The following is a 13,600-nucleotide window of genomic DNA, read 5'->3' on the forward strand; positions in this document are numbered from 1 at the left end:
AATAATTATTATTGTTATTATCACACAAATATTTTGCTCAAGCATTATCATTTCAGATGAAATATGGTAAAATATAGTATATAAATATTTCATCTTAACATATATGGTAAATTCTGCTGGTTGAGCTATCAGGCTAGAAATTGTCTTTAGAGTAAGAGAATAGCATCCACCATTAACCTGTTTATATGAAATACAATGGTCACTTGGCCATTTCAGTTAAATGCATCTGCTAAGATGATGAAAGTCAACAACCTGAATCAATTTGTACAACAAAAGAAACCAGAAGGTGCCAAATTGAACAATATTAAACCAGATTGACAACTCAATAGTTTCTTTTTGAATATCCTCTCAATTACAAAGTTGATTGAGAAACTCCTATGCAAGTGTAACTAATCACAACCCCATCCAACAACTCAAGAAGATTGGACAGGGTTTTTTTTATCCTCTCTTTGTGCAGGACACAAAGGTTACAAACAGAAGAATGGAAAAAAAAAAAAGTTGACGTACTCGTACTTACCGAATAAAAGATTGCTCCTGTACTTTGAGAGACAAATCCCCTCGAAAACCGATGAGCTATAATGAGCTAACCAATTCATTCAGATGAAAGAAGAAGAAACTCAGGCTGTACCATTAATGCGAAGGTGGTATGGAGGTCCACAACAGAAAATTGGTTCATCAGGTGAACTAGTTCTCGCACGAGCTCGGAGGATGTCTGTAGCATCATCGATAATTGCGGCAGCCGACAATGTATATTCGCCAGGAATGAGGAAATACAGTGAGAAAGAATGTGTAGTTTCTTCAAGCGGAGGCACTTCCAGGGTGATACCACTTAATACACCTACCAGAAAAGTAACTATGAAACTTAAAAGATATATAGACATTCAGAAGGAAATTTTAAATTGTTAGACGAAATGGAGCATGCAGAAGAAGCTTGTGTTCAAAGAAGATAGGGTTAAATGAAATCAAGTTATCAAAAGTATTGATATAATTAAATTTACCATAACTCATTAATTTAAGCTTTTAGGTTCATTGGTGATTTAACACAAAACTTACCATTCCATAAGACGGTTGATTTTGCACCCTCGACACAACTCTCACCAGCTACATCTCTGCACGTTATATTAAGACTCATTTTGATCATTTCCTTGGTGTTGTTACGAACAATAACTTCTAAAGGAGTCATTTTATGTGCTTCCAAAGAGCTCTGGGAAGATACGCTGTGAAGATTCTGATTTGATTCTTTCCTTTCCGAACTATTGCCAACCGTCCTGAACCCAAAAGTTAATGGATCTGGCAATAATACATCCATCATTGACGATTGCAAGGCTGCCAGTATAGCATCCTTGATGTTTAATTCTCCGAAGCTATTCCGTCCTGATTGCCACTTGACCTTTATTCTAGATGTTAGATTCTTGATCGAAGCATTTAGTTCAGCTTTCGTGTTCTTTTCTGAGAAGCTTAAATTTCTGGCATTGGTCGTTCCATCTGCTCGAACATCTTTCCCAAAGAATGAACCATCAAGAACAGGTAATTTAAAGTGTTCTAAGGGTATTAGCACTCTTGCAGAGAAATCTCTGTCTATTCTTGTTTTATGATAACTATATTCAGTAACATTTTGATCACCAGATGCGTTTCCCTCATGGCATGAATTTTCGACCTGGACAGAAACACTAATTTCGAACAATATATCGGTTGGATTAGACAATTCGAGTTCAAGAAACCTAAGACCCCAACTTCCCCGGAATGGATCAATCTTTACTAATCTGTCAATCTTGCTTTGAGTGTCAACGGGTTGCTCTGTAGAGTTATTATCAATTTCAGCTAGTTTAGAAAGGTCTTCACCCACATATGCTGGAATTTCCATTGAAAGCAATCGAGCTTTCACAAAAGACAAGCCCTGTAAAACACAAATTTGCAGCGGAATAACCAGGCGTCGACCAGGAGGTATAGCAGAACCATTGAGGAGAGGATCTCCAGGATTCACCATAGGCCCTAGGAAGCAAAATAATGATTATAAATAGAAATACAGAGAAATTACATCAAATTGAAAATCTTTTAGGACATGGATCAATAAGTAGCGTTACACTGTTTTCTCGCACAACAGAAGAACAGGTGAACAACTGATGCTTGGACTGATATTTATGAGAATGAGTGTCATGCAATGCATACAATTTAATTCGATAATGAACTTAACTAGAGGAATTCATTAAAAATCAAGGGCAGACATAAACTATGGATAAAAAATGTGCAGAGCAGTCAAATTTAAATGGTCCCACCTGAATGTGCACAAAAAGCACAAGGCATGGGTGAATGTGGTCAACAACGTACAAGTTGGAAGTGAAATATCCGAATAGTACAATTCTATGAAACATTAGTTGTGATCAAAAGAGGAAAGAAAGAAATATCAGAAGCAAAAACCTGCATAATGTATCAAGAAAGTAGGGCTGCTGCCATCCTTGGAATGCCTCAACATGCTTGCAGATGTATTCTTGCTACTAACTGTATCCGAATCAACCACCCCAAGCTGCCAAGCTTTTAAGGTCACAGGTATGATCACTTCCGCACCAGGCTTCAAAGGAAGAGCAGATTTTAAAGTTTCAAAAGCAATTGAAATAACGGAATCTTGGTGTTTTCCAGATAATGATATGTGTGCCTGCTCGACTGGAATTGTACCTGCATTAGCCAGATGTATCCATACATCACGAATTTCACCTTCATACAGAATAATGGCACCGTTACCACCAACAACATGCGAAACTAGCAACGGCAATGGTGATATCACAGATATATTTGGAACCGATACATTTCTCAACTTCATAGACCCACAGCTCCGGAATGGGTCAGAAAGAACGAGTCCTTGAGCTACTCCATTGAGTAGATTGTCAACATCCTTGAAAAGGTGTTCAGTTATTGCACCAAAGCAATGTACAATGCATCCAGGCATTCTCACTGGCCCAACTGAAGTCGGAATACCAGATAAAGTAACCACCTTCGATGAATTGGGAGGAAGATTCAAAGAAACTGGAAAAGCATCAAAATTTCCTGAATGCACCGAAAGGTATATACTATCAACCCTCAACTCAAAGCCGCATGGGTTAGCTAATTCCACCAGGACCTGCACTAGTTCTCCAACAACCCAAACCAGTTCTTGCTGCTTGTTATTTGACGAGTCTCCTTTGCTGAACGGAGTATAAATGAAAGGTCCAGAAGGGGCGGATCCTGCCCACCAGTCTTCCTTATCTGGATTGCGTTTTACAATGTTCAATTGGGAAGTATGGAGAGGAAAAGAATGCAACCTAGAAAGACCAGTTAATCATTAATTAACTCACAATAATTCAAATTTGTGCATACGAGATTACTCTTCAGTACACGGTGGCTGCTCAGATTGGTATTAACTTTTTCGGATAAGCGCTCAGGTTGTATAAATGAAAGTCAAGGAAAATTCTATTTGATCGTAACTTATCAAAGTGTGTGTGTGTGTCTGTGTGAATATTACAATGGTTAAATTGGAAGGGATATAACAGATTAGATGGTTATTCCTCATACAGTATAAATATTAAAATGGGTAAATCACCTTATGAAAGGTAAGGCAGGATCGGCACAGCGAATGCCTGATGGTAACCTCTCCGCTGAATTTGAAAGGGCACTTGCTAGCCCATTTTGGCCTGCTGGTGTTATTAAAGGATAATAAGATCTAAGTAGCCGTGCTGCAGCACTCCAAGCAGCAAGAGGATCTCCAGCACGGACAGCAGACAGTAGAATCTCCCTTAATACAACCATTTGCAAAGTACTCCATTGGGACTCAAATAAAGATACTAATGACTGATGGTGCATTTTTCCAGAATCAGAATTACTCGGGCCAACCTTATTCTTTAAGGATAGAAAAGAAGAAAAAATCAGTTAAACCAATCAGTTTGGAACAAAACATCTAAAACACGATATAAGGGGAAAAAAGGAAACTGGCAAGATAAACCAATATGAAAACTGAAGTTTGACCTCAACCACAAGGCACTGACTACGACCTGCTAGTATATTTTTAGTATAAGATGAGCAACAAGTGAATCACAATAGGATTGGAGATTGAGAATAATAAGCTCATAACCAAGGAAAATTAAATTGACAAAAAAAAAGTTCATCTTCATAGTGCTTGAAGTTGGAAATGACAATTTCAGAGAACAATTTGATTTCATTAAGAGACAGGATTTGCAAAACAAACCAATTACATCACAATCAGCCATCATACCCATACACATAGGCACCGTGTTTTTTCTATTTCCAAACTAGATCTTTGTCCTATAGGGTGTGAGGATTTCCCTATTTCATCTATGAATGAAATGTTTCAAACAAACAAACAATATCTTTGTCATCTACTGTTAGAACCCTTCAAACCTACAAAAGAAACTTCTACAACAGCCCACAAATTCCCAAGAACAGAGTCTTACTCTGATAATTTTATTTATATACTCTTAAGGGAAAATACAGACAAGATGAAAATTCTCAAAGGTAGAAAATAGACAAGACAATTCCAGCATACCAGAGGGCTGGATCCTCCCTTAGCAAAACTTGCTCCACAATTCAAAGATGGCCCTCCCTTCCCCACAACACTCCCTTTTTAACAGGGTTATCCCCACCCCAATTGGTCCCCACGTCCAACCAACTCTCTAACAAAACTCTCATTAATCCCCCATTTCTTCTGTAATTACTTCTTACCCCTTCGTTTGTATGTATTTATAATCGGTGGTCTTACAATACCTCCCAGTTTTTCAGTCACCTTGTCCTCAAGGTGTAATTGAGGGTATTGTTGCTTCATTCCTTCCATGCTTTCCCACGTGGCCTCACTCTCCGGGTAATTCTTCCATTTGATTAACCATTCTTCCCTCATCATTTCAATATTCCATCGTACTCCTCAAATCTCTTCTGGGATCATTTGCAGCTTGAAATTATCCGAAAGGTCAGGTGGCTGAGTTTGTACTTGCACCCCTTGCCCAATGCACTTTTTCAGTTGTAAAACGTGAAAAAGGGTATGGATTTTCACCCCTTCTAGTAGTTCCCAATCGATAAGCCACTGTCCCAACTTTTTCTAACACTCTGTATGGACCAAAGAACCTTGGGGCAAATTTCTCACATCATCGTCTGGCTAACGTTCGTTGTCTGTATGGTATGAGCTTGAGGAAGACTAGATCTCCTACCTCATCGTCCTCTGTACTTCTCTCCTATGTTGGTCTGCATACCTCTTCATCCTTTCTTGGGCTAAGTGTAAATGTTCTTTCAAAGCTACTAGGGCTCTATCTCTTTCAATCAATTGTTGTTCCAGTGTGTCGTTGGTCGTTTTCCGGTCACCATAAGAGACTAGAGGTGGAACAAGTCTCCCAAAGACTGCCGTGTACGGGGTCATATTAATTGAAGAATGGAAAGTAGTGTTATACTAGTATTCGGCCCAAGGGATAGAATGGTACCATTGTTTGGGCTGCTCATTGCAAAAACATTTGAGATATGTTTCCACACAACGGTTAACTCGCTCTGTCTGTCCGTCTGTTTGAGGGTGAAATATTGTACTCCTTTTTAATGCCACATTGTGTACCTTACATAATTCGACCCAAAAACTACTGATGAAAATCTTATCTCTATCAGAAACAATCGATCTGGGAAACCCATGGTGGCGAACTACCTCCCAAATAAACACTTCAGCTACTCTTTTTGCTGTGAACGGGTGACTCATAGAAATGAAATGACTGTACTTCATTAGCCTATCGACTACTACCATCAAAGTATCTTCCCCCTGAGTTTTAGGCAATCCTTCTATGAAGTCCATGGAGATATTTTCCCACACCCTATCCTGGATGGGTAATGGTTGCAACAACCTTGCAGGAACTAGGGCCTCCGTTTTATTCTTTTGGCATACCAAACACTCCGACACGTACTTCTTGGCATCTTCCTTCATGCCCTTCCAGTATAATTCCCCTGACAACCGTTTATATGTGCGTAAGAAGCCTGAGTGTCCCCCATCACTGAGTCATGGAATGTGGATAATAATGTTGATATATATGTGGAAGTTTTAGATATGACCAATCTCACAAAATTCCTTGTGACAGAGAACTTCTTAACACTAGAGGGGTCCTTTTCCAATTGATCTATGATCCTTTGTAATTCCTCGTCTGTTCCCACTTCCTGTTGCACAACTGTACATCGATCAGAGAGGGGGCAACCAGAGTGGTCAACTCCACTATTGCTGACATGCGAGATAGAGCGTCTGCTGCTTTATTGTTCAGCCCCAATTGATATATGATCTCAAAATCATAGCCTAATAACTTAGTCAGTCATCTTTGGTATTGTGGTTGTATTTCCCTTTGTTCTAGCAAGAACTTGAGTACCTTTTGATCCGAGTACACCATGAATTTGCATCCAAGTAAGGTCTCCATTTCTGGACTGATAGAACCACTGCCATCAATTCCCGTTCATATGTGGACTTCCCTTGTGCTCGCACTGACAATGCTTGACTAAAATAGGCTATAGGCCTACTCTCCTGCATCAGCACAGCTCCCAACCCCAAACCTGAAGCATCTGTCTCAATGATGAATGGTAACTCAAAGTTTGGTAAGGCTAATACGGGTAATGTCACCATTGCTCGTTTTAGCTCCTTGACGCATCCGTGGCTTCATCAATCCATTTGAAGGAATCTTTTTGCAACAATCTGGTTAAGGGTGCTGCCATATTCCCATAATTTTTAACAAACCTTCAGCAGTAACCAGTCAGCCCTAAAAATCCACTCAATTCAGTGAGGTTTCTCGGAATAGGCCACTATAGCAGTGCTCGTATTTTCTCCCCATCTGCTTCTACCCCTTCCGTTGAGACCCAATGGCCTAAGTATTGGATCCTTCGTTGTCCAAATTGGCATTTCTTCCGGTTGGCATGTAGATGATTATCTCGCAAAACATTCATCACCATTCCCAAATGTTTAATATGAGTGTCTTCATCAAAACTATAGACGAGAATATCATTAAAAAAAAAACCCAGTATGCACCTTTTAAAAAACGGTCGGAATATTTGATTCATCAAGGCTTGGAATGTTGATGGGGCATTGGTCAACCCGAACGGCATCACTAGAAACTCATAATGCCCTTCGTGAGTTTGGAAAGTTGTTTTCTCCACATCTGGTTCGTGCATTCTTATCTGATGGTATCTAGATTTCAAGTCCAGCTTGGAGAATATTACGGATCCATGGAGCTCATCCAATAGTTCCTCAATCATGGGGATTGGAAATTTATCTGCTATGGTGATTTGATTTAGCTGTCAATAATCCACACAAAATCTCCATCCACATCTTTCTTTTTGACTAATAGAACAGGGCTAGAGTAGGGGCTATGGCTGGGGCGTATGAGTCCTGCTGTTAACATCTCATTCACCAATGTTTCTAACTCGTTTTTCTGATCATAACTATACCGATATGGTCTTACGTTGATTGGAGCTTCTCCCTCCTTAGTCAGTATACGGTGATCCACTGCTCTTTTGGGTGGGAGAGATGTTGGTGGTTAAAAAATGTCCCGAAATTCTTCCAATGACCCTTGGATGTTACTTATCAGCTTTGTTTCTTCCTTTTTTTTTTTTTTTTGATTATCAATTCTTTCAGTGGCTCGAGTTCAAGTTGCTGCAATTCTACCACGAAGCCTAAATCATCTTCTTCCCATGTTTGGGTCAGCGCCTTAAGTGAAACTTCCTGTGCTGACAAGGTGGGGTCCCCTTTTAAAACAATCCGCTGATCCCCCATTATGAATGTCATCATCAAAATGGGTCAATGGACTTCCATATAACCCATGTTACACAACTAAATCATTCCCAAAATCACATCCACTCTCCCTAACTCTAACGGAAGGAAATCCTCCGTGATTGTTAACTCTAGTAATACCACAACTACAGCCTTACAAATTCCCTTGCCTCTGATCGCATTGTCGTTACCCACCACGACTCCATAGTTAGTCATCTCTATCAAAGAAAGGTTTAATTCGTGAACCAACTTCTGGTGTATGAAGTTGTGGGTGGCTCCACAGTCGATCATGATTACGACCTCTCGTCCTGCTAGTGTCCCTTTGAGCTTCATCGTTCCCTTCCTGGATAAGCTCAAGATTCGTCGTAAGGCGATTTTGATGTTCTCTGTTACTTCCAGTGCCTTGACTTCGGTTGTTCCAGCCACTTCTTCCCCTATTCCCTCCTCTACGTCCTCCTCCTCTTGGAATATCATCAGGTTCAACGCTCGTGACTCCCTTATTTTGCATCGATGTCCTGGAGAATACTTTTAATTGCAACGAAAACATAAGCCCTTCTCTCTCTTTTCCTTGGCCTCCGCATCTGTGAGCCTTCGAAACGTCCTCTCCCGCTTTGCCGTTTCTCCCTCTTTTGGTAATGTGACCCTTCTGAAATTATTTTTGCCTGTTGGGCTTCCAGTTGTCTTTGGGTTAACGAGGGTAGATGTCTCTTTTTGGGCCGTCACTTGGGTCAGGCCCGAAATCCCTTTGACCGTCTGTAGGGCAACGTTTGGATCGCTAATAGCTTGGGCCTCTTTCATACAAGCATCTAGCCCAATCGGGTGTTGACCGATTACCTCTGCTCTAATCTCGGGTTTTATTCTGTTAAGGAAGGTCTCCTCCAACACCTCTTCAGCTGTCTCAGGTATTGGTGCTGCAAACATCTCGAACTGCTTCCGGTATTCTTCATAAGTTCCTTCCTGTCTTATTCGAAGCAATCGGGAAAGGAGCATACCTTTTTTATTGGGTCGGAAACATTCGAACATCCGACGGTTCAGTTCATCCTAAGTTTGGATAGGTCTTCGATTATGAGCCCATCTGAACCAATTTACCGTCTCCGATGAGAAGGCAGTGATAGCCACCTTGATTTTCTCTTCGTCCGTTAGCTCATGGATCTCGAAGAAATGTTCAGCTCTGTAGATCCATGAATCCGGATGTTCCCCTGCAAAAATGGGTATCTCGAGTCTCTTGTGTTTACTTCAGTCAACCATTCCTCCAGCTGCTTGATACTAGGAACTCTCTCCTTCCTCTCCTCCTTTAGTGGTTTTTGTTTTCTGAGACCTTAAGTATTGCACTATCACCATAATCTTCTCCAAGCTTTTCTTCATTTCGTTCATCCCCTCTCGTAACTAAGCTATACTCTTCGAGTGTCCTTCCACCTTCTCGTTCGTCTCCTTCTTCTTTTATGCTCTTGTCTTTCCCAGGATTGATCGGCTCTGATACCAATTTACTAGAACCCTTCAAACCTGCAAAAGAAACTTCTACAACAGCCACAAATTCCCAAGAACAGAGTAAGACTCTGATAATTTTATTTATATACTCTTAAGGGAAAACGGTACAAACAAGATGAAAATTCTCAAAGGTAGAAAATAGACGAGACAATTCCAGCATACCAGAGGGATCCTCCCTTAGCAAAACTTGCTCAACAATTCAAAGATGCCCCTCCCTTCCCACAACACTCCCTTTTTAAAAGGGTTATCCCCACCCCAATTGGTCCCCATGTCTAACCAACTCTCTAACAAAATTCTCATTAATCCCCCATTTCTTCATGATTACTTTCTTACCCCTTCGTTTGTTTGTATTTATAACGGGTGGTCTTACATCTACTCATGTAATACTCACATGGGAGAAAGAACGCTCCGTCTCAGATGATCTACTTTGAACACGATAAGCTTTTGTTGTCAGGGCCAAGACTTGCAAGGCGCTAACAGCAGCATGTCTATTTTCCTGTTGCAAGTATAACTGAGCAACCTGCCTTGAAAAGAAAGCAGCTTTCCGCTGGTAACCAAGAGAACCAAATAAACGAGCGATTTCAACATATAATATTAATCTATCACTGGCATCAATCAAAGATTTAGCACCATCTGCTGCACTGGTTAACAACTCTGCAACCTCTTTAGCCAGCTCGCTCCTGTGAATCAAACCCCTCGAAAGAGTAAATAAAGTTATTTATTGCATAACTAAAGTCAGAAATATGAATTGATATACGAGTATTTATCACTAAAATAAATATGATTCTATGTTAAAATGCAAACTAAAATTTTTTATGGTAAATTTTATTTTAGTGGACAACTAGCTTTCAGAACATATCGAGATGCATCTTCTGGAAGAGATCCACACATACAGATTCACACAAATAAACTGATTACCAATGTACCATTTGTAATCAGAGAACATATTATCTTGTTTCTTTTCCTTCAAGTCAATCATGACATAATACATTCAGTATTCATGTGCACAAATCATAAAATATACCTGCAAAGAAATCTAGCCAACTTCAAGGTAGCCTCGAGTTCAAAACTTAGGGGTGAAACCCTGATGAAGAGAAAAAAGAAAGAATGTCAAAGAGGGAAATATATGAAATGACGTATCAGAGAATAGCAAAATGAAGCACATGAAAATACTCATATATGTTAATTGAGTTGCAAAAAGTGAATTTCGAACAAGAACAAAAGATTTTCCCAAAGAAACATAATTTCGTACTACTCATCCTATCGAAAACATAATATTTATCATCACAATCCACAGTTAATCACTGGAGAGAGTGTCAAGACCATCTTGCATGCACTTTAGTTAGTCTCACAGTCACTAGATTTTTTAAAAAAATCATAGGTAGTTGCCTACCGTGCTGAAATTTCATTCTCTCAAAAACATTTATTTTCAAACAGGCCCTAATGCCACTACGCAATCTCTGGTGAGAGATTGTCTTTCTTAACAACTAGTTACGTCAATATTTAAAATAATTGCTTAAAACTGTATGAATAAATTATTAGATAAGAAAATGTTTTTCACAATATCCAACTTTAGCATTTCACTCAATTGATTTGCCACAATATTTTTTTATTTTTTTATTTTTTTAAAAAAGGAAAACCCAGACCCTACCTTTGGGTGTTATCTTGTATAAACGACTTCCTGTAATGCAAAATAACACTATTGTATCTGTATCTGACTTCTTCCTCCAGAGCTGAATCCTTGTGACCCATTCGATCAATCTGAAATCACATGTATAATAAAGTAAACCAATTCAAGAAAAATATCATAAAAAACATACACACACACACACATGAACGCCAAAATTTTAGAAGCACCCATGACTACCAACAGGTTTTAAAGGCTCATATATCATTTAGGTTAATATTATCATGAAAAGAGTGAGAAAAAAAGGGACTTGGCTACATGCATAACTGCTAGAAACTTAAACAAGTATTCTGTTGAACAAATTTTATGATGACTCGAAAATAATGTCCAGTAGATGGGTTAAGAAGACCTCTTGCTGTCATATCAACAAAATTTAAGCTCTCTCTTATATAATTCACTTATTTTTCATCTTTACTAACCATGTTTTAACTCAGGTTGGTATGCCCGAGGCAGCCCTTTATTCTACTCTACATATTTCTCAACTACTACTCTCTTCACCTCCTGCTGCAAGTAAAATAACAAGGGGAGGCCTACCAACAATTACAGCATTTATGGGAATACTCCTACCATCTCTCTCCGTGGCAGTCAATTGGACTGAATTAAGTTATGCCAAATTCGGTCAATTGGCAGAACTAATACCACAATAACATTTTTACATCAATAATGAAGTGAATCCCATGATAATATCCCAGTTTTGAAACGATCCATAGTATGATAGCATCATGCACAATGCCTTGACATGGAGAAAGTAAAATAGATGGAAAATCCTTCCAACGTGTAATCAACAATTACAAACTTGTGGTCCTAACTGTCATTGAAGTAACTTCTAAACTCATCAGAAAGATGCACAACCGCCTCAAACTTGCAAATTATGTTTGTACAACGATCATAGAAAATATCTACTTAAACTATGAGGGCAGAACCGGAAAACACTAAATGAAATTTCTATATACATTGAATTCTCTGCGTTCTGGTTCTGATGCAGATTATTTTACTGACGAGAATAATGTTGCATCTTCGTGTGGAGGAAAAAAAAAAAAAGGAAAGAAATGCTAGTGAGAGGAAAGTACCAGTAAGGCACAGACACTTCCCTCCAAAGCCCCCGCGTACCAAAAATAGTCCCCAGTTAACCTAGCAAGATCGATTGCAGTAGAGTAGTGAGCATTGGCATCAACTGGCGATCCTGCCAGCAGACAATAGTCACCAATTGTCTTCTGAGCACGACCAAGTCTTCTCTTTTTGGCTTTAATAACCTGCAATTTCATCGAGTAAACATGATTAAGTTGCAGCATTTAGAACATCCTTTCAAATGTACGTACAATTCCCTTAAAAACGAAGATGAGAGCCATATCAAGATAAGAAATAGCTTCTACAGCAACTATTGTGATAAGAAAAAGAAATCAATTAATTAGGACACCTAAACATAAACCTCCTCTGAGCTGAGACTTGCTTGAGAATCTAAAGGCGTTTTCAAAATAGTTCCAGCAGACTCTGCTTGAAGGACCCATTTCTCAAATTCCATCAACAAAGAAGCTGCAATATCTTGCATCATTGTGTTCAGATGAAATTCCTGTGTTTGCCGGTCAGCTGGAGGAAACAACCTCAAATTACCTCCTTTTTTGCTGCCTTCTTCAAGCTGCAGCAAATTCCAAGAGAGGATGAAAAGAAAAAAAAAATAATTTAAAAATCAAATCCTCAAAACCTTTAATTAATCATAAATAACTCAAAATTTGCAAGTGTTCCGACCGTGACCGACTTAACATCCACGAAGAAGATCATAGTTACACATTATTAGTTTTTCAGATGAGCATGGATAAATCAGAGTTAACAAAGAGCAGAAAGCAAGTCCCTGCCTGAGAATCATCGGGACAAAAGGCGAAACATCGTTCGACGAGCGCGGAAGTGTAACCCTTACAGGCGGCATTGAACTGATCAATAGCGGAATCAAGATCGGGAGAAGAAGGACAGTGACAGATACCAATAACAGCAAGGATCTTGCGGTTGGATTGGAAGTCTTCCCAAGGGCTAGGCGGATCTCCACCGAGAATAAACTTGAAACGAAGACTACCAGAGTCCCAAGGTTGATGAGCAAAGGGAGATTTCTGGTGCTCAGTGTAGAAGGAACTTATGGCGGAAAGTGGAATCAATTGGTGGCGGAGAAGCATGGACAAGTAGTCCCGCAGTAGAGTCGGCGGAACTGTACCGATCGGAAGAACCGCCACTCTGATCATGGAGCTGGTTTCGATACTGACATCGGGCTCCATTGTGGGATCTTGGAGATGGGCGTCGAAAACTGGAATGGAAGGAGGAAGACGATGAAGATTTTGGTGTGATCGTTGGTGGAGCTTCGAGGACAGTGGAGAAGTCTGTTTGGGTTCGGTGTTATGCTGCCCCGTTCAAGTTTTGTAATTATCCTCTTCGAGTTTTCGGGTTGAGTTGATAATTATTATAAGAGAAAGTAATTGGAAGAATTAATACAAATAGCGAGATGAAAAATGTAAATTAACGTGAATAACTAGATAATAAACCTTTCTAATAATTAGTGAACTAAACGGTGGGTTTTTTTACCCAATCCAATCCAACTTAGGGGCCAAACACCCTTAAGTAATTTGTAATTGCTCTCCCTTAATGTTTTTTTTTTTGAAAATTTATTTTTGATCCTC

General features: G+C 39.5%; 1 protein-coding gene across 1 annotated transcript; it reads right to left on the bottom strand.

Moving 5' to 3' along the window:
* Positions 1–277: 277 nt before the first annotated feature.
* On the bottom strand, positions 278–13,320 carry LOC120085722 (trafficking protein particle complex II-specific subunit 120 homolog). Its single transcript, XM_039041880.1, has 10 exons — positions 12,791–13,320; positions 12,367–12,573; positions 12,008–12,190; positions 10,902–11,011; positions 10,275–10,334; positions 9,642–9,930; positions 3,575–3,870; positions 2,419–3,296; positions 1,054–1,992; positions 278–838 (listed from the first exon to the last, which is right to left on the bottom strand). Exons 1-10 carry the CDS (start codon positions 13,199–13,201, stop codon positions 618–620), a joined length of 3,594 nt encoding a protein of 1,197 aa, XP_038897808.1. The 5' UTR covers positions 13,202–13,320; the 3' UTR covers positions 278–617.
* Between the last annotated feature and the right edge of the window lie 280 nt (positions 13,321–13,600).

This window comes from Benincasa hispida, chromosome 9 (assembly GCF_009727055.1).
Source record: "Benincasa hispida cultivar B227 chromosome 9, ASM972705v1, whole genome shotgun sequence".
In the NCBI taxonomy this organism is placed as follows: Eukaryota; Viridiplantae; Streptophyta; class Magnoliopsida; order Cucurbitales; family Cucurbitaceae; genus Benincasa; species Benincasa hispida.

What these genes read in the sequence shown, in the direction of transcription:
- LOC120085722 (XM_039041880.1), bottom strand. Translation starts at nt 13,201, where the DNA reads ATGGAGCCCGATGTCAGTATCGAAACCAGCTCCATGATCAGAGTGGCG. An exon ending in CAAGTCTCAGCTCAGAGGAG is followed by an intron (nt 12,191 to 12,366) that starts GTTTATGTTTAG and finishes ATGAAATTGCAG; the next exon opens with GTTATTAAAGCCAAAAAGAG. An exon ending in CCTGCCTTACCTTTCATAAG is followed by an intron (nt 3,297 to 3,574) that starts GTGATTTACCCA and finishes TGGTCTTTCTAG; the next exon opens with GTTGCATTCTTTTCCTCTCC.